This window comes from Seriola aureovittata, chromosome 5 (assembly GCF_021018895.1).
Source record: "Seriola aureovittata isolate HTS-2021-v1 ecotype China chromosome 5, ASM2101889v1, whole genome shotgun sequence".
NCBI lineage: Eukaryota > Metazoa > Chordata > Actinopteri > Carangiformes > Carangidae > Seriola > Seriola aureovittata.
In genome coordinates this window covers 20,559,170-20,581,118 of record NC_079368.1, presented here as the reverse complement: position 1 = coordinate 20,581,118, position 21,949 = coordinate 20,559,170, and the positions used below count along the sequence as shown (strand labels likewise).

General features: G+C 38.8%; 1 protein-coding gene across 1 annotated transcript; it reads right to left on the bottom strand.

Moving 5' to 3' along the window:
* Positions 1-59: 59 nt before the first annotated feature.
* On the bottom strand, positions 60-20,902 carry castor1 (cytosolic arginine sensor for mTORC1 subunit 1). The gene is made up of 9 exons (XM_056376979.1): positions 20,587-20,902; positions 14,160-14,230; positions 10,250-10,443; positions 9,510-9,645; positions 6,959-7,082; positions 6,208-6,324; positions 5,684-5,766; positions 4,930-5,024; positions 60-1,120 (listed from the first exon to the last, which is right to left on the bottom strand). Exons 1-9 carry the CDS (start codon positions 20,697-20,699, stop codon positions 1,049-1,051), a joined length of 1,005 nt encoding a protein of 334 aa, XP_056232954.1. The 5' UTR covers positions 20,700-20,902; the 3' UTR covers positions 60-1,048.
* Between the last annotated feature and the right edge of the window lie 1,047 nt (positions 20,903-21,949).

Below are 21,949 nucleotides of genomic sequence, written 5' to 3'. Positions count from 1 at the left end.
ACTATTTGTTGGAATATGTAGTTACAGTATATCCTTCATGCCAAGAAGTAAACAAAAAGTACCTATTTTCAATATTCTTTATTGAATGAAGCAGCACAAAAATTACAAATGTTTACAGAATACTCTTACTTCAAATTGTACAAAATGTAGTTGTACCAAAGAAAACATCTAAGTGATATTAGCTAAACTAAGTTTATTGTGCAAATAACAAAAAATAAGACATAGTGTTATTGACCTTGGTAATGCTATGGTTAAGAATTGCTGACCTATTAATGAAACAAACAAACAAAAAAGAAAAACACTGACCAAACCTACTCTCACGTTTGACTGCATTTGTAGTAGTTTTAATATATTAGAACTACCTGCACATTCCTCTCAAACCACACTGAGTAAGCCCTGTTGTTAAAAACTGAAATTGTCAGTTTTCTTTTGCAAGAAAATTATTGTGAGATCAATGTTAACACAACAGCCTTGCAAAAAAAATTGCAATTCTTACGAATGGCCTTTGATTAAAAGTTGTTTAGACACATGGCGTTATGATATAAACATTACTGGAAGACTAAGTTGTGTGTTTATAGCACTGGCGAAATATTATGCGAGTATGTTCTGCTGTATGGAGCAAAATAATGTTATGAACAATTCAACTTCAGATCGTACACCACAAGATCTCAAGTCCTGTATTAGAAAGTGAGTCTAGCATACATTTTCATATATCTGGCCTTGTGCTTGTGAATTTGAATGTGCAAGTGTGTGTGTATGCGTGTCTGGATGTGTATGTGTTTAGGCGTGTGGATTTTGATGTGCATGTGCAAAGTTTGTGGGCTCCTCCTGCAACTCAGTGCATCCTGCCTCGGAAAGGTTACAACAGGAGGCCCCACAGACAGACTGTATGTGCACACCACAAAGAAGTGCTTCTGGTGTTCATGGCAAGTTCATAGAAGTTAATACTGCTGGCGATGCAGTGCTAGTCTAGGCACAGAGTAAGCCTCCTTTCCTGCTGGTCTGCCACCCCTAGCCACTGGAGCTGGAGTGGGGGGGTGTTCTGAAATCAGCTGGTAGCTGGTTCTTTCCTCTGATGCTGCAGCATGTCTGTAACGCTCACTATGTCCTCCTCAGGGACCTGAAGGAGAAAAGTTAAAGCAGCATTACTTGATTTTACTTAGTAGAACAAGCTGTAAATTCAACATTGACACTTTGTCATGTTATAAAGTTGATATGGTTAAAATGTTAGCAAACAGCTGTTTTTTTAACACCATCCAACAGACATCGTAAGCATTCATTAGAAATTTCTGGCCAATATTCACTCTTCTCTGTGCTGTTTTTGTCCCCAACTCCTACGTTCACCAGCTACTTTCTAACTTTGTCTGTCTACCATCTGATGGGACACCATGAGACTTTTTTGTGATTAAGGATGAGAAAAATGGTCTTTGTTAGAACTGGATGTGCACTGTAAATCAAAAATTCTACAAAACACACAAACCATTTTGCTTTGATGCAACAAAACCTACCACATCCAGTAGTTTTCATTGGTGTCACCAGGAATTTCCCTTAGATGTTATTGAAGATAAAATGATTGTAGTCACTGAAATATCAGCCAGGCAGTGACCTCCCATCATCCCATAATGCACATGTTCTTTCACATGTTTTAGTGACGTAGTTTTGTTCTGGTCCATGCTGGGAAATGTCCTCAGCTATTTCTGTTACTGAGGAACTTTCTGAATGACTTCCATACTTTTCATTCTTCCACTTTACAGAAATTTAGGTGTGTTGATTTTTCCATCAAAATTACAGTTTACACAAAAACAAAATTAAAGACTACCCTACAGTATATACTTTCAATCGCATAAAATAGACATGAAAAGTTTTTATTGCATACCTGAAAATTCTTCAATCAATAGATAAAGAATTGCCATAGCAGATATAAATCTTCCCTGCATCTATCAGCCAGCTTTGATGCAAAGAAGTTCTCAGAAGTGTGGAAGCGGAAGTTACAGTGATGTCACAGCTATTTTAAATATCATCAATGGAATTTGCTATCGTTAGGTCATTAGTGGGTGACTAAAACTAATCCCACTCAGCTTTACAAGGGTATGGCAAGAATAGAATTCCATGACATTGACATACAGGAATCACTTTCAGTGACTAAGACACTTATGTTAAGGTCAATGACATGCTTAAACAGCATTATATATCTACGCTGAGCGAGTTACCCTCTCATTTCTGAAATGTTTGAACAGCTGTCTTAAAAAAGCAGAAGCGTAAGAATAGTTGAATGCATGTGAAAGATTCAATAATCATGAAGCGTTTTTTGTTCTGCATTTGGTGATACAGAGGTCAACAACCTTAGACAAGAAGGTCGTATGAATATTTTGCATTTTTATAAGCCGAGGGGAGAGCAGAAAGATACAGGTTTCATTATGCGTATTATGTGTGTCACTTTTTTCAAGCGACTTACAGTTGAGGGACATCACTAAAGCTTTTTTGCATTTTATATTGCAGCCCTATGCTAAAATCATTTAAATTCACTTTTCCCCTCACAAATCTACACTCATTACCCCATAATGACAAAGTGAAAACTGAATTTTATACATTTTTGTGAATTAATTAAAAAGGTAAAACTGAAATATCACAAGTATTCAAACACTTTGATATGACACTTGAAATTTATTTATATTTTTTATTTCATCTCTCGTGATCATCTTTGACATGTTTCTACACCTTGACTGGAGTCCACTTGGGGTAAATTCAGCAGATTGGACAGGATTTGGAAAGACACATACACACCCGTCTATATAAAGGTCTAACAGCTGACTTTGCATATCATATATATTGCAGTATAATGCTATAGATTATTATTATTCTTCAAAAGGGAGAATCAGAATGAGAAGTGTGTGGCTGTGTGTGAAATCACTGACTACCAAGTTTGCTATGTTGTAGGTCTGTCCGAATGTATAGTGAGACGTATTATACAAAATGCATCATGAAAAGTAGTGTACAACCAATGGTCACTAACCAAGCAATATATACCATCATGCATTGCAGTTGTGCCAAAAAAAATTAGTTGAAATTGTTTCATTTATCCATGACCTACGTGTGTTTTGAGAAAGACAGGAAGAGAGCCTTGAACTACAATTGTTGTGATGATGCTAGGCAATATGGACGGAGTTTATTTCCTAGCTTGACAGAGTATATCAATAGTGTGTGTGAATAAAATACTGTTACTAGTAGAATTATTGAATCTAAATGTGTTGCTACACTGGCATAGATACCCACTTTAGGTGCTAAGTAGACAGAATGGGTAAAGTCAATATATATGTCACACTGTACACTGTACAGTATTCAGGGCTCCGAGTCCAGTCGACATCAATATTAAAAGCGCAGAGGCGAACTGAATCCACACAAACCACAAAATGGTCTACAGAACCCAGGTACAGTATTGCTGATCATTTGAGATGACAATCAGCTCCACTTTCATCTGGTGGCTCAAGGATGCTGAGAAATAATGCATCCATCATCCATCGTTGTGTAAGAGGGAAGTTTCTGATTCAGTCGCTGACATTCTGCGATAAGTTTCTGGGTAATGTCAAACAAATGACCAAGATAAACTCTTCTTGGTAATTTTAAAGATAATGGAGGTGAAAACAGTTGCTGACTAAGTTGACAGACAGACAGACAGACACAGATGCATTAATCTCAACCAGTGTGCGGTGGATTGGATAACAAAATCAACACTGAGATCAGGAAACGCAACTATGGCGTTTCAGCATCATTTATGCAGTTCATTTGTAAATTTGCATACACCTCACTTTCACATAGTTATACCCAGGGTTAGCGTTTTATGGCTTCTTACCTAAAATGAGAATTATATTAGGTGACATAATGAAAACTCTTAGCCGTAGCTGTACCAAACCATATAGTAATTCATTTGAGAGGAATACTCTATAGACGAAGTCTTTACCTTTAATAGTCCATTTAATCTCCTCTACAAATTCCACACGAACATCAAAATGACCAAAATTATTCTTCACAAATAATGTACAACTTTTGAAATAATGTTACTGGAACATCAAATTGAAGATGTAGTTTATGACTTTCAAAATTCACAATATCAGGGTGCAATCATTTTATAATCGCTTTTGAACAAATGCAGATCTGCATTACAGGATTTTAAATATACTTCAGGTATGTCTGATTCATTTTAAAAACTTACCAGGATTTTTTTCAAAATTATACATTAGAGGCCATCTTACATTATTCACACTCATCTTCAAATTCGGCCTTGATTTTGATCTCAACTACACACCCACAAAGTTCTGTGACTGTATGTTGCAGGCTGTGACGCTATCACAGTGAAACAATCAGTCCACAGACAGACACACAGACAGACAAATAACCACCTGCCAAAGTGTTCGAAATTGCCTCTGTGGTAGTTCTTGCCACAGTAGAGGTCTCCGGGACCACATTTTGCCATGATGACACACACACGCTCACACAGACTCACTTTTTCCTAGTCACTGTTGCCTACCGCTTTCTCTTAGCGGAAATTGTTGGGTCTCTATAAATAATATTACAAAGAGAAGGTGTAGACCTGCTCTATTTGGAAAGTGCCTTAAAATAACTTATATTTTGAATTGGCGCTATACAAATAAAAATGGACTTGACTTGACTTGAAAAAAAAAAAACAACAATACCGGCCCTCCTGTTTCAGCTGGTAACAAGTTCACAACAGTAAAACACCCTCAAAATGAGTAAACCAAGAATTCTGTATATAGTGACACATACTAGGTCTTTATCTCATCTCCCACATTAGCAAACAGAGCCCAACCTTAAGTCTTTAAATATCTGAGCGTAGTGTAATACACTTTTGAGTCACTGATGTATTAAACAGTGGTGGTGGCCTAACTAATGATGTAAAGATGTTGGACTCACCAGTGCATGGTCAAAACTGAAGGTGCTTATGTAATAGGCAGAGATGTCGCTGTCAGCGAGAGGCTGAGATATCTGGGCAACTATCCCACATTCATCTAGAAACATAGAGGAAGTAGAGAAGAAATATATTGAAATTAGTATCACAATCACATCTTCACACATCACATCACAATCTTTAACTACACAGAAATGTAACCACATGATAACATAAATCTCATTCTAGATAGTTTTACTTCAGTCAACAATTCCCATTCACATATTTTCGCCAATAAAATAAATAAATGCTAATTATACAATAAATAAATCAGAGTAAGATTAACAAAAAGAAAAAAGAAAAAAAAATCACACTGAACAATTACCTAACGTATCACATGTGCATTAACATTAAGGCTAAAAATCAATGAGAAATAAATATATATATCTGTCTTTTTTTTCAGAAACACAGACACATTGAAAAATGTATATAATTTCACAGATCGTGTCAGTCACATTTTAAATTGTTTCAACCTTATTTTGACAGAAGGTTTTAAAGATGTTAGTCCATTCCATGGTCTCTCAATGTCAATAGAAAATTATCAGTGAGTTAGAATACTGTTTGTAAAACCTGACAGATTTCTGATCTGATTTGTAGCACCAGTCCGGCACCAAAACCACCTGATTTATCTGGAACAGAAGCAGCTCCAGAAACACTAAACTGTATGTAGAGCAAGTAACTAGAGAGGTATTGAGGTATTTAAAAGGGAAATGGCCTTACCGAAGCCCAGTGGTTGTCCCCCTATACGCACCATTCTCCACAGCTCCCCAGAGGAGCTGGTGAACAGAAGATCAGCAGGAAACCTAGAGGACAAAGATCAAGCACTGATGTCTACAAAGCAACCAAGTACAAACACTCGCAAGACTACTTCAGGTGAGAGAGGTGAATACCCTCTTCTAGCAATCTCAAGATAAAGCTTGCAATTACAGCAACAACTGCAAAGCAGTGGCCCAACAAGAAGAAGCAACAATGAAGTAAGCTGTCGTTAAATATATAACTAAGGTATTTCAGTGGAGAAAAACACAATGTTCAGCTTTCTAGTCCCTTTCACTTCAGCAATTGTACACTTGACCAATTTAGTGTTTATATAATGTCTTCTAATGGCTAGCCTTGTTGATCACTGTCTTATTGTTATTCACAATCTGATATTTTTCTCACTGTACTGTGTGAAAGGTCAGGCATTAAAATTGTTGGATGTTGTTCATTTGTTTATGCTGCTCCACTGTCAAATTAAGAGTCCTCACTGTCTCTGAGCCTCAGTGTCCATCACCAGTGAGATGTAGCCGTCGATGAGGGAGAAGGAGAAGAACTTGATACAGTCCAAGTCCTGGTTGGGAGATGACTGTGTGTCCTCTTTAGGACTGCAGAGGAGGAAGCACATTCAGCTGGTCAGCAGCATTCATTTAATAAAGACTAAAGCCATTTTTATGACAATAACATGTGAGGTCATTCACACATAATAATAATATAATATAATAATAATTCTCAAGCCCAGGCCAAAAAAGGCAAAATTTGCAATATTTGAGATTGTATATTTAATATATATTATAATCAGCATGTATTATTTATTATTAAAATCTCAGAGTCCCATGTAAGCAATTTTAAAATTTGATATTTATTGTAATCTGTGTGAACCTCTTATAGTATTTTCTACCTTACAGAGCTTCTAAATTCAAACTCTCAGGATTAAAAAAAAAAAATTAAATAAACATGATTGCAAAAGTAGAAAAACTAAATCTCTGCATTTTATTTTGTGTGGACAATGCTCCTCTATGTTAACAACATCTTGGTTTGACAAATGAGCTGTCTCATATCCAAGCTCTAAAAAAATCATGTCACAGCAGATTAAACTGATGTAACATAATTACTTCTGAGGTTATCTGTCGTGATTAATGTACAATATCAAGTCATTGAGCTGATGTCTACTTAGCATCATGTGCTGCCACCTTGTGTTTTAGACAGGTACTGCAGCGGTGTGAGTGAGCAACATGTCACCTGCTGGAATAGAAGAGCACGTCGATGAGTGTGGTGGCGATGGATGGCAGCGTGTCCGGGTCCAGAGACATGACACAGAACTGGTTCTGGGGGATCAGCACTGGATGAACTGTAGGTTGAATGGCTGGAAGAACAAGGGCAGTGCTGAATTATAAGAACAGCTTTTCATGTAAAATAATAACCAGTGGTAGTAATGTACAGACGCTTTCAAACTAAATGTTTCTTCTTTCTTCTTCTTCTTCTTTTTCTATTGAGGTAATAATAATTTTTAAGATATTTCTAAGGAGATCCCCATATTCTCTGACATTTTATGCATTTCTGTCCAAAATAATAATAAAAACGATAAAGTGCAATAATAATAATGATAAAATGCCTGTACTGTATTCTAATCTATATAAGAGTTTACTGTCGGTTTTAAAGTAAAACTAAAAGTCTGAAACTGGAACACCAACTTTGTCTTTTGTTGAAGTAACTCCGCTCTTACATGTTTTAAATATCAGTGGATCTCCTGGCATTTTAACTCACTAAAAATTTAGTAAAGCACATTTAAAGGTTGAATTTGGTTACAAACCCAAACACAGCTTAGAAATGAAGTTCTACTTCTTGTAGATGCTGACACCTCTCTTCAACACCTTTAAACTACATTGACAATCGATATCCATGTTTCATAATTTAATTCATGTTGGTCTTTAAACTGAGCTTCAGTTGGTGTTTCACCAAACTGTCATTAATAACCTGACTCCCTCTCTATTACGTTTTCTCAACGTCATTCTAATCTTCTGAAGTAACTGTCATTTTGCATTCTGAAAACAATAAGCAAAACTGTTGGGGTGAAAGGTTTCTAAACTAGTTTGACATATGTGTCAAGTTAAAACTTAGATTATGACCTTAAGCTGATTTCTCAGAGATGCAAACATATGAAAGGTTGTGAAGGGGCGGCCACGTTCTGCTCACATCGTACAGCGTGTTCCGTACTTCATGGTGATGAAAAAAAGCTTCCTGTACTGTGATTCATTGTAGTTCAAAGGTTCCTTTATGACTGAAAACTAGTGCGGGCCCAGCCTGCTGGAATTGTTTTGTTCTATAATACCATAAACTGTAATGTTTGTTTCAGTCAAACATGGCTTTGTTAAGCACCACAGGTGTCCCTGAACAACAGGTTCCTCTTGCTATAAATACAGATTTCACTTATCTCTTTACTATGCTACACAGGGTTGATAAGCCAGGTTTAAAGGTGCAGAGGTTTCTGACAGGAGGCAGTGACGCACCAAGATATGCTGCAATGTACCAGCAAAGACAGGGAAGAAGACTGCAAGCCACTAAACATGGAAGTAAACAAGGTTGGATTTAAATGAAATAAGTCAAATGTTTTATGAGGAAGGGGATGCACTGGAAATATTTGCCATACCTCAAGGATATTCATAATGTGTTTCAGAGAGTAACAGTGGTTGTAAACATAACATTTGTGTGTTTACAAAAAAAACTCCACAGCATCTCTTTAAGGATGCTTTATGATAGATCCACTTCTCCAGAGCATCTCTGAATTCGAGAGCAATTCACTGGCAGGACGTATGCATATTGATATGGATATGTTCTGGTTGCCTCATTAGCACTTTCTTACCATTTGTAGTAGGTAGACTGCACAGATTATGGAAGAATGCAGGTTTCAAATAACCCTGTGAGGAAGTGTTTTTTGCAGTTTTTCTTTACATACTGCTACTACTACTACTACTAACAATGTGGCAGCACTGCTGAGTTTCAAAATAATAACTATGAGGAAAAGCAGTGTTCTCAGTATTCACACAGGCTGGATCAATGAAGTGTATTGCTCATTTTGAAGTTGAATCACTGCTTATGTCCATAGCTCGATTAAATAGAGTAAGCTGCAGAGTCCTGCTGCTTATTTTACAGTATGAAAACATTCAAGCTGCAGAGCTGATTTGCAGTTAATGTATTTGGATGGGTTTTAATTCTGTGTGCAGTTGGCAGGAATCAAAATTGAAAAGGGGACTTGGCTGATGTCCTTTAATGTTAATTAATTAGTTAATTTAATTAGTTTGTGCTGTGAATATCTAATCACATTTTCTGAATTTAAAACACAGTTACCTGATACAAGAGAAGTGGCTCTTACAACTTACAATTCCGATGTAGGAATAATGATAAGTAAATGTGAAATGTTTCTTCAGAAGGCAGCATCACTTGTGCATTAAATAATGTAATGCTGTATAGTCAGACTGAACATGACCTTGTATGTGCTGTAACTGTTAATGTGACTGCCTTACTTTCAAATTTTAGCTTTTTTAGAGCTACAGTAATATTACTCCGACTAAGTAAAGGTTTTTCTGTGTAAGTAATATTACCACACTTCTACTGGAATTAATCCTTCAATCCCAGAGAAAAAGCAATGACCTGTCACTTCCTATGTGATGGGCAACCCTCCTTACACTTTGTAAAAATTACCTGAAGGTGGTGCTAGAGGAGCTCAACTCTGTCCGTTGAGCTGAGCCTGAACAGTAGGTGAACTCATATTAAACAGGACTGTGACCTCTACCTTCTTTGCCGTTCTTCTGGAGGCCGCTGGAAACATCCTGGCAATGCACAGGGACAGACTCTCCTCCCACCTCCTTGTAGATGTTGAACTCCTCCTCCAGAGTGCTGATGACTACAGACAGGTCTTTCTCTTTCACCTACGCAATATAGACGTGAAACATAAATATAGATGGGAAGATGTTTTAGAGAACTGTGATATATGTATAAACACCTTGATAAACCAGCCACACAAGGTTAGTGTATATATATATATATATATATATATATATATATATAATTTCGCTTCAGGGTCCAATGCTGTCTCGCTTTAAGCGAATACTTGAGCTCAACGAGCAAGTCTACCATTAATTTACTTGCTGACACAAACGTCCGTCTCTGTGTTATCTATTTTTGCCCACTTAACACTTTCACGTGTAATACATCAACCAAATTTTTAGTGCCCTCAGCTCCAACTGGAATTAATTCCTTAACTGCAAAACCGGTGAGTGGACAAAATGCAGACAGCATGGCTACTTTTGTCTGGCAGGGCTCAGCAGGTGAAGGGCTTCTTTTCAAGATAAGAGTGCAGGAGTTTTTATAAATTCAGTGAGTTTGTAAAATTGCTCTCTAAATTATACAACAGTGAAGCTTTAGAGTGCCTCTTTCATTTGAACAAGAATCTTGTGAGCACTGATTAGAGTGGAGTGGGATGGAGCGGAGAGAAAGCTAAAAAAGTTAAAAGTTAAATCAGCCGTGTCTCACCAGGATAAAGTCGGTCTGATAAGTGGAGAGCATGAAGACGGAGACGTGCTGCTGGGCTAGAGGGGCTATGACCGACTTGGCGATCTTGGTCACACCAACAGCCTGTGAGCTGCTGGAGGCGTTGCCGTTGGAGACCACATTGAGCGGCAGCCAGATGGAGCTTTCTACCTGGAGGTGCTCTGAGGGCTGGAGCTCTGAGTGGGAAGGGAGAGAGAAGGGAAAAGTTGGTCAGTGAGTCTGTGGGCTTATGTATAGTATGCATACATAAAGTCTAATGTATCATTGTGAACAGTTAGCAGTGATTTGGTCATTTGCAGATCAAAGAAGATAAGACATTTTTTTAAATTACTGAAAAATAAGTGCTTTTAGACACCTAGGTTACTGTTTCAACGGCGTTTCAATAAATACATCTTAATGTGCAGCAGGTCATTTATATACTGTTTTACTCCATCCCATCTTTTACACACAGGGGTCAGTTTACTTGCGATAGAGAGAGTCAACCTGCAAAAACAGCTGCATAATGTCTTTTGTGGCTCTGGACAGGGAGAACAGAACATGTGCATTATAAACTGCTGGCATGGAGTTTGAAAGATAAGGAAATTTAACTGGCAGACAAGATCTGATGAAATATGCTAGTGGATTGCATTATGGGAAATGCAGGATACAGTATTTTTGGACTCTGACTCATGGTAGGGACTTAAAAAAAAACAAAACTCATGATATCTATCTATATAAACCAGGCCAAGCCTCCACCAATTCTGACAATCTGTTTTTTTAATCTGTCTCTTGCCAGTCCCATGTTTTTATGTAAGTCAAACACTGAAACGCTTAAGTATCCCTTTAATTCAGAGGCCTAGATGTCGTTTGACTTTCAAGTCACCCAATCTGTGCTTACTGAAGGAATTTATTCCATCTCCATTATGTTACCACAAGAGAAATTGGTTTAATATACTTAAAAAGAAGAACAAAGAAACCAATTGAGTGAAATAATGGTGCAACTGCCACATTAATAAACAAACAAACAAATAGATATTCCCACAAGGAGGAGCTTGTTTTGCTAGTATGTTGAGTGCTTTTCAAAACTGGTAAACACAGGAGGATGGCAGCATACTTGGAATCACCATTGCAGACACTGCTAGTATCAGCTTTACATGATATGCGAGTATACAACACCAAACAAGACAGAGCACTAAAAAAAGACAAATCATCCATGCCATAACTTAAACAGTTTCATCTATGTTAAAACCAAAATAGAAATACTGTAAAATGATTCATTCATATGTCAAAAAAAAAAAAAAAAAAAAAAGCATGACAGCAGATGCTAAACACAGCCATACTAGGCCAGTGATGCAGAACAGCAGTGACAAGCTAAAACAGAACTACCAGGGATGTGACAGATGTACATATAATCCATGGCGTGGTGTCACACAACCAGCATTTCTACAAGCAATTACAGCTGTGATTTAGTAGCTTCAGAATAAAAGCCCTATGCACCTCGTCACAACTTTACATTACTGGTGAAGTATCTTTATATTCGTGAAAGGTGTAAACTGTGAGAGAGCTTCCTGTTGTTTGCTGCTCAGTACAACATATACCCCCACCACCACCTCCTCTCTCTTCCTTCACCAAGGAGACCTAAAACACACCTGCTATTTATACCGCCTGGCTATACAAGTAAATGTTATGCTCAGGAGAGGCCAACAGCACCTACACCACCGCAAGATGTTTCATCGTAAAGTGTGACCTGATACCGGTGCATTAATGTGTTCAGAAGTGCGGCTCCGAGTAGGTGGTATGGAAGGGTCAAAGTTCAAATGGGGTGATCATTCAGATGTGGCTGTGACATCCTGAGGCTCTGAGCCAAACTGGAACAGCAGGATATTTCACTCTTCGTGCTATAATAAAAGCAACGTTGAGGCAGCTACCTGGGAAACAGGTGTCTATCCAGGAAGTAAACACCAAGTTGTAAGAAAGAAATACTGGGGTGATGACTTAAAGAGATGTACACCCGAACCTTTCATCACTTAAAAACGTTTATAAGAATAATACAGAGCAAACTTCTGAATACTGACTAGGAGGATATACTTTCCTTGCATGTTTGAGATGCATCTTCATTTGAAGTTTCAGAAACCTTCAGATGAGGCACAAAATGTTTTGGCTAGAGTTTCATTACCATTCAGCTAACTAAAAACATTACCGAATTGTGTCTACCTCCTGCAGTGAATACCCTACTTTCTTCTTTTTTTTTTTTTTATTTACTCCCCTTCAAAGGGCCACTGTTCTGGTTGGCATATTTTATCACAGACAGCCCCTTGTGGCTTCACTACACCAGCTTTCACCTCTTAAAATAGGCACTCAGTTAGATGGAGAGTGAAGGGGACAGAGAGAGAAACAGAGCACCCACAGGCGATATATGCCTTTTACAACTACATCTGTGTAAAAAGGACAAGACAAAAATGGCTGGATGATGAGTGGATGGGACAAGAACATGTACACAGAAAGTTATATTGTTCACTCTGTCCCAACAGTATAGTCTGGAGGTAAAGCACTGATAGGTACAATAATCGTCTAACAAGTGTATAAAAAATATTTTAATAACAAAGTAATGTCTTAAACAGTCACAAAGTTACTCCGTCAAAAAACATGAAAACAATAAATTCAAAAGTAATTAAAGGAAAAATAGAAACAATTGCTCGCATTTTGAGAAGTTCTAAATATTTATCATTGAGTCATTGCTTAAAAAATATTGATCACAGATGAAGTCCACCCCCCGGGACACTCAAAAAGTGTTTTTGTGTGTCGACTTGCACAATATCTACTGGTGTTTTTACTTGTGTGTCTGTAAATATGCACTCAAGTCCCTACAAGTTGTTTAATCAGGGTTTTTAATCCATAAGTGCTGCTTGGAAACAGTTTTTCCATAATGCTGCACTTGACCTTTGTACGTCAGAAGCAGCAAATAGTAGCAGCTTCAAACTGCACTCTTATTATCCTCCAACCCTCTCTGTGTTTGATGCTTTATACCACAGGGATGAGAGGGGTAACAGGTCTAACAACAGTGAGTCCAGCCTTCTCTGGACAAATCTCCCATTCGCTTTATTAGAGAGAAATTTCACACTTTCCCACCAGTGAAAATACTCAATACAGGAAGCTGGAAGTAAAGCAGATCTACATTCTGTATTTCAGAAAATAGCTACTTCATTTAAAATCACAAGACGTATTTTTCTTCTACAGCTTTTTTTCCCTATGTTTTATGGTTGTCTACACCCATCCTACCGCATGAGGTCTGTGAGGGGAACAAGGAAGGAAGGAAGTAACATTGTAGTGGTAAAACAACAGAATGTTGTGGCCCAATTCAAAACGACATACTAGTTCTGACCCTGTTTTGAGTATGTAGCATTTTCATGCAGACAAAGTTGTGTTGTTGGGCCCTGGAGGAGCAACTCGCAACAAACTGATAAATGCTAGAACAAACTGTGCGCAATGGTACAGCGCCATCAGCCAAGTCCCCTTTCTTCTCATCTCCATGAAAATTCCAGAAAAAACAAAAAAAAAACCATTCTGCCTTCTGTTTGTTAAAACAGCACTCCAACTATTTAGTATCGTACTTCAATACAGTTTCAATACACTTTTAGTCCCTATAAAATTGCTGGATCCTGTAGTTCCCATGCTGTAAATCCATAGCGTCTTTTCTAGATCTTCCCTGTCTGGTAATGTGCATATCCTTCGTACATCATCACATAATTTTCTGTTAGTGCAAAATATTATAGTTCATATATTGCTTGTATTCTAACTGCCTAACACTAGACTATATAGATTAGTGTATGTTGTATACTTTATAGTATCAATATTTAGTGTACAAATGGGACTAGAGTGGTCGGAGTGTGGAAGGACAAAAGATGTGTTTTACCTTTGAATCCTTCCTCATCAAGGACAACTGTGTAGTTCTCCGGTGTCTCTGTCAGACTGAAAAACTTGCATCTGAAACAGGAGAGGAAGTACAGATGAAGAAAGGCCTACAGTTGGAAGTTGAGAAAACATGAGGGCAGTTGACAAAAAAACTTCATATTCATATTAACAGTTAGCAAGAATCAAGTAAAAGGGCTTCTCCAAAATGTCCACAGGGTTCAGGACTGGCTGTAACTCAGTTAGTGCAGGTCCTAGTTCAGCATTATGTCAGCATTGCTGCTGCTTTGTCTACAGCAAATGGTGGGTAACACATGAGTAACACATCAAGCCTGGGCACTACTGAAGTTACCAACTGCTGCATTTAAAAAAAGACTGAACATTACTATTCTAGATGTGATGAAATGCAAGTTCAGAATTCATGGGATTGTATATATCTGCATCTGCCATGAAAATCAAGTTCATAACTTGCTGAAACTTCTCTGCTCCAGAACCACTGAGGTCTGCATTATGCAAGCTTTAAGAAGCCACCAATGCTCCATTTGCAATTTCTTTTGCAAGCTTTTTCTTTTTACCTTGTTCTAAAAAAGGAGCCACTTGGGTTTAATATTTGAAAAGACAGTGCAGTTTTGCCAACTGATACAGTCCACTGGGGTTAAAAATTTACAAAGAAAAGGAAAAAAAAAAGACTAGATGGTACAAAGTTGATTTTATTTTTGATCTTGCTCTCTACAAAACAGATCCTTTAAATTACATGACACAATTTACTTTACTTTTTCTCTCAAAGTTTGGTATCTGTGTCTTCATCAGGCTTGGGGCCAAAAGCATTTGCTTTCAAAGGGTGTTGCTTGGTCTGGCCACACTGCTCAGTTCTTTTGAATGTTGTCTTTGTGAAATGTTGAAAAAAGGGTAGCAGGGGTGTAAGGGGAAAAAAAAGCAAAAAAGTTGGTTGAGGAAAGAACTGGGCAGTGAAACACATTTTCTTGGACTACTTCAGTTTTCGAGGCTAATATACTTAAAATCAAGTTTCTATATTGGACAAATTTCTCTTGTTCTACATCCAATAAAATATCTGTGTTGTAACAGAGAAAAACAAGGACTGGGATAGAAACTGTTTGGTGAGCTGTAGGCAGAGAGAACTGATTACTGTGTAATTTAAGAGACGGACTGGCCCTGCAGCCTATTGTTCAACTTGGGCATTAATGGTGACTTGGACAAGACAAACCTGTGTACAGTCTTCACTGGCCAGTCCAGACCTAAGCATTTTAGATTTTTTAGAGCCACATATTTTTGTCTGAATCCGACCCAAGGCCAAGAGAGGAGTAACCTTGCCTGACCCAAATCCACAGGCATTCTGTTTTTTATGTCTGAACCCAAACCGAGCCCGATGCATTTAGTATAAGCTGAAATACTGAGTTTTCATTACCCTGTCGTGCAGTTGTTACCATGGTCACAGCTTGCCTGTTTATCCTGATTACACGTGTGGGCACCCAGTAAATGGCCATCAAAAGGCCAATGTGACCGAACTCGAACATAATTTCTACATTTTTTTTCCAAACTCAGCCAAAATCATTGGATCCTGTTGGGTCCTATCAGGCGGTATTTCAAATTAATTCTGCAACTATGGTGCCAATTGGAATCAAGCTCCGATTTGAATCTCTGACAAGCTTCTTCTTCATAGCAATGGTGGCTGGGGCTCATCACGGGTATTGCAGTATTTAAAGCTGTTCGATATCAACAGGTTATAATTAGGATTTACCATTCCTATGGTGAGGAACACGCAGGATATCAGTTAAAGAGAACTTTCAAAATTACTTCTGTAACCAATGACTCACCCCACTTTGCAACTCTAGTAAGGCAAACCAGACAAATTGTAAGGGTATCATTATGCTGTTTCCTATTTCATGCTAACTTTGTAATTTGGGCAGTTAGGTCAGTATTACATACATATCAAGCCGAATGCAGCTTCAAAAACAGATGTGTGACTTTTCTTTGCACATACATCAAAGTGAGACAGCAAAAGACAAAATTCAGGCTTTCTGAGAGGATGTCCACTAATACAAGTAGATAGAAAAAATACAAAATACGAACTGCAATACGGCATGAAGCAACCAAGCGAAAGCCTTTGCCCTTTAATAATTCTTAGTAAGGTTTTTAGCTAGCTTTTGCTAGAAAGATGCTATGAGCAATTTTTGAATCACTGAATCCCTAAAAAGGGAGTGCTACATGTTCCTGTTTTCTTAAAACGTCTCATTGTAGATCCACCTTCCTCTTCCTCTGCTTATCAGTCAGCTGGGGCTATTACAGTAGAAGCCTGGTTGAGACCGCTAAACTCCTGACTCAGCAAAAACTAATCCCTCGCATGAGATGGGACAATCACGCCACAGAGAGACAAAGAGAGGGAACACTGTAATACTAACTACCAGCTGTGCTAGCAAGCTCAGCCAGCCCATTGTGTTATAATACCCCCCTCATTTCCTGTTGACCCTTCACCTTCCCCAGCTTGCAGTTTCCTGCAGGTAGTGTGTGCCAAGCATCTATCCTGAAAGTGGAAATGATCAAGTGCAGAGCTTTATCACATGGCATGCTTTTTTTTTGAAGGCCCTTATATTACACCTGCAAGGCTGCCAAACCTCAGCAACATAATGGTCGTGTGCTGTCAAACAACCTGAGGGAAATCTATCTGCAAGACAACTGTGCTTGTTTGATTTCCTGTTTGTGATGTACAGACAACACAGATACGCTTTGTTACAGAATACTGATAAGCACACTGGAAAATTAATTTTGCTGTTATACTGACTATTAAATCCCTTTTTCACTCTAACAGTCTATAGAAGATTGCATTTACCTACAATCAGTACAACCCATGGGCTTCCAATGAAATCAAGAGGAAGAGAAAACTTGATATCTCTTGTTGCAAAATGAAAAATCTTCCTATTTCCATCCAATAACTGAATTTTGTTATGTATCATCTAGTAGAATAAATGCATGTAGAGATATGACAAAAATGTAGGTCCAGGAAATCATGTGATATCTCCCCACAGCAGAGCTTTTCGCCCTCGCCCTTCGATCTACCCTTGTCTCCACATAAACACACAGAAAACCAGACAAGTAGAGGACAAATACAGCCTAAAGGAAACACAGTATCTAAGGGTCGGGTTAAGCTCAGTATGTACAACATATTGTCATATTTAATAATTGACTACCATGTTATTCATCAAGTAGAATCCCTGAACATTTGCAAGTTTCATCTTTCTAATGTGAGAAATTGTTGCCTTTCTTTGATTTAGATGACTTGTAACTTTTTTGGACTATTGTGTCCTTAGGCTGTTGGGTATATCTAATCATTTTTGGACAGACCTTTTGGATCGACTCAATGATGACCTGACTAATTGAACACATTTCTACAGCACTCCGTTACAATGACACATAGCCTATGTGTGATCACGGGTGGTAATGAGTTCGAAAAACAAGCTCTCTCTATTGAAGCATAAAGGAATATGAAGAGGAAGAGACAGAAAATAACCAAAGGAAAGCAACAGGTAGCCAGGGAGAGGCCAAGTGGGGAAGATGAAAACCAAGCACACAAGAGTCTGGACTTTGATCCGGCAGCACAAAACAACGAGTGGTAGCGGTGGTGAGGGAGTGAGGGTTGGCGGTGGTGGGGCGTCTGCAACTGATGCTCCAGCTGAGGAAACATGATAAGAGCGGAGCAAACTGATGTTGTTCAAGTGTGGGGTGAGCCTTGAGCTATCTCAGGCCCATCGTCAAGGGGACCTTCACAGCTTCCTACGAACTGATCACTAGCGTTCTCATGGGCTCCACTTTTTCTTTTTTTTTTAGAACAATGGGGAAGTTTTTTTTTTTTTTTTTTTTTTTTTTTTTAAATCCTTGCTTGTTATTACAAGTGGGGGAGAAATGGGGAAATGGGAGGGGGTGGTCTTGTGTATATAAGGGGGAGCGAGAGCCCCAACCTTGACAGATCACTGAAGCAGACAAGTGGAAAACTCCCCACTGGGTTTCTGGCTCAGCTCAGGCATTGTTCCAGCCCATGCTCTCGTTAGTGAGCCGCCAAAGAGAAGAAAGGAGGACTGTGTGGAGCCTGCAGGGCTTAATCCACAATACAGCAATACTCATAAATTGGGCCGATACTGAGATTTTATTATTACCACACCCATAGACTCCAAACAACAACTAAAGACAATACAAGACTACAAACTGCTCGCAAGTCCAATGGTCCATTTTTTCTCCTTTGGTGGGAGGATTCATTCAATTGGGTATTTAGTAGAATCTAATAGTACATAGCTGAGATAGTAATCCATACACTTTTTGCAAGAGTGCATGAAGATACAAAGACAAATTCCCTCATTTAATATCTAGCATATAACCCCTCCAACTACACAGCGTTATGCATGCATGGGGCTAGCCTAGCCTTATGCATGATCTAAACTTAATACTAAACTTTAAAAAAAAAAAAAAAAAGTCCTCACTTTTTAAAGCGTTTGAGTTTTCTCATATGGTTACACTGCTGATCACATGTAGTCTCAACAACGACAAACACAACTGACTTTCACAGATTAAGAGTGTAGCTGATAGTAGGCATGCTGTGGCTCATCAAATAAGGGTCCTTATTCCTAGGCAAGGCAAAGATGATCCTCTGACTACTTTTAACGTACAGCTGTGTTTGATGATGTTGGAGGAAAATCTACCTATCTACAATTTAGGACAACCCTGGCTCCTAGAAGTGATTACCTCCTTAGAACTCTGCTCAGTACTGCTTTCAAATCACTTTGCATGGGGAGTTGTTCTCTAATGAATGGCAGGGGCCTGAAAGAGGGAGGTGGCAAAAACCAACCCGAGGCAATCAGGCTTGTTTTTGCTCCACGATTGTTTTAAGTTGCAATGAACTCAATCTTCTCCACCGCTCCCCATTGCCTACAGTTTGACCAAAGACACACAAATAAACTCCCAGCTCACAAAAAGAACAGGAAAAATGAAGCAAGACACATGCACGCCACAGCATGATGACATAACTCAAAAGCATTCACAACAACAAACTGTAAAACAGAGAAGCCAGCTAATCCAAGGAAGTGCAGCCTGCATGCTTTTTCTGCTTCATTCTGGGCTCTGCCTACTTTGTTTTATTTCCAGACTTTGAATGTGTCACAGAGCCTGTCCAAATGAAAATGTAGGCTCACACTTTTGAAATAAAATACTGACACAATCTGGACACAGTTCTTGATCGTTAGTAGAACTCATTATGAACTTGTCGGGCCGTAGAAATACTGATGCATTACAGTACGCATGTGTATTACTCTCAGTGAATAGTTATTTACTTAATATACAAGTTTATAAGGTGTTGGTAGTCATCATGACACAGTGTGACTAATACGGACATGTCAAGGCCTATTGTGTTGCCCAATACTCTGACGCAAATAAGTGCTGATGGACGCGGCTAGGCATGAAAAGTAGTGAAGCGTTTGACAGACAAATATATGAGATTTATATATGATTGTTTTAAGTCAGGTGACAACATATTTACAAGAAGTGTTTACCAGGATCATGATTCCATCATGCAGGCATAGGGTAGTCCTGTTACATAGATAACTGATTATTAGAGGACTGTTCTGTACACACAGGATGCTTATGATAAGCAAATCCTTGAGGACAGTATGATAACTAGACCTCAGACATCACACAGCACAAATGCGAAGAGAGGAGGTAATATCTTCCCTGACTTTCGCTTACACCTTCTTTGTCACTTGACACGAGAGCGGTAGCTGAGGCACTGCCCGGCCTATATCACAGGCAACTTGGAAGACAGATGTTGAGCTCTTCTTCTAGCCATGCAAATGTGGGGCAGGCAGAGCAATAAACAATTACATAACAATGAGAGGATATCCAGGGATTAACTGAAAACGGGCACTGATGCCAACATGAGATCCGGACAACTTGCAAACTGGATGCTGGTTTTGGGTGGAGGAGGTCATGGGTCAAGTCTGTGCTGGAGAAACAGGATCCCCACCAAAATATAGTAGAGGGGAACTACATCTTTTTAAGACCTTTGGTCAATGCTGAGTAGAAGCAGCATGCATTAAAAGGCAGTCATGCATGCATTTTACGGTATTACAAAATAAATGCATATTGACATATTCGAATGCTGTAGGTCTTTGTGCAAAAATCAGCTAGTTATCGTCACTGTGAGAACACACTCTAAAGGAATATCATATTTTGGCTGACATGTGGTTAAATATCAGTCCTAAACTACCACAATTCCCTAAAGTTACATGCATTGGAGGAGGGCATGCACAGGCAAATAATGGATCGGTCCACCCAATGAATGAAGAGGCGCTGTGGGTTATCTCATATATCCGTATTGGATTACGAGGCTGATTCACACCGATGACACAAACTCAACTCTGTCTTCTTACCGTGTCCTGTTCCGGAGAAAGATCAGTTTTATCAGGGGGTGTGTGAAATTCACCAGCCCATTCTTGGATATGCTGGTGACCCGTAGCCTGTGGTCCAGTATGTGCAAGTCCATATTCTCGATAGCGAGCAGTGCTGTCTCCTGTGTATGTGTGCATGCGGCGGAGAAAACGCCTCTCTAGCTGAGCGATATCATTCAAATGTTAAATATAGGCCCGGGTGATGAGCATTACCGACGAATAGGACCACCTCGTCCCGCTGCGCTTGTCTCACAAGACGACAAACACCCGAGGCAATCCGACTCCAGCCCCGCTGAACTACTGTATATTCAAATAAAAGGGACAGCCCCAGACATGACACGCCCCCTCCTCTTAAAGCTACAGGTTTAAAATGCTAAATTAACGTCTGGCACATGCAGAGGGTGGTCTACTAAGATAGAAGCAGAAATCTGAGTTCCGATTTTGTCCTCCAAAATAAAAGTGAGGGAACATTATGATAGGTGTGTGGCCAAAAGTATCAAAGACCTGCCCACTTGCATTTCTAGGGCTGCTGATTTTCTTATTTCTTATTACCTAGTTTTCATCTTACAAACCCAAACCGGGAATGGGTATCACTGTTTTAGACAAATGTATGCTTCAAGCAATCCGGCAAGACTGGTGAAAGCCCTCTACCAAATATGCAAACAAAGATCCTTAGAGATGGTTTGAGGAGTGGAAGAACTTGACTGGCCTCTGACCTCAAATACATTCAGGATGAATTTAAAAGCCGACTGTGAGCCAGTCCTTATCACCCGGCATTAGTGGCCGACCTCACAAATGCTCTAGTGGCTGAGTGGGAGAAAATCCCTGCAGCCTGGTTCCAAAATCTATTGGAAATCTTTCAAAGAAGAGTGAAAGAGTGGGGGCTGTTATAGCAGCAGATTATTAGGTGTAATTATCAGATGCCCACCATATAGTCTCACCGTACAAGACAGACATAATAAATATGTTGGAATAATTCCTGATTTGTATATTTTGATTAAGACAAGAGTCTTTTCATTGATGGACTCATGGACTTACCATAACCTTCCCCAACACCAACAAATCAGTCAAATCAACATCCTCTTAGTTTTTTTATGTCCATTTTTATCTGGCATTTTTTCAATTCAACCACTTCTCAGTAATTTTTTTAATTAGCTTTAATGTCTCTTGTGGAAATGAGAATACAAGGCTCTAGCCATTTAAAATGTAGAGGACTACAACTGCAACTCCCAAGATCCAGTTTCCCTATTCAAACATTTTTTTTCTGTGTAACACTGATGCTGCATTTACAATACGTACAAGGCTACATATTTGTCAACTTTTATTTTGAAAAGATTGGCCACTT

Excerpts from the sequence above, each read along its gene's own strand:
- castor1 (XM_056376979.1), bottom strand. The coding sequence starts at position 20,699 with ATGGACTTGCACATACTGGACCACAGGCTACGGGTCACCAGCATATCC. Across the intron at positions 9,646-10,249 it reads ATCAGACCGACTTTATCCTG|GTGAAAGAGAAAGACCTGTC; the intron begins GTGAGACACGGC and ends TATATTGCGTAG. Across the intron at positions 6,325-6,958 it reads GTGCTCTTCTATTCCAGCAG|TCCTAAAGAGGACACACAGT; the intron begins GTGACATGTTGC and ends CCTCCTCTGCAG.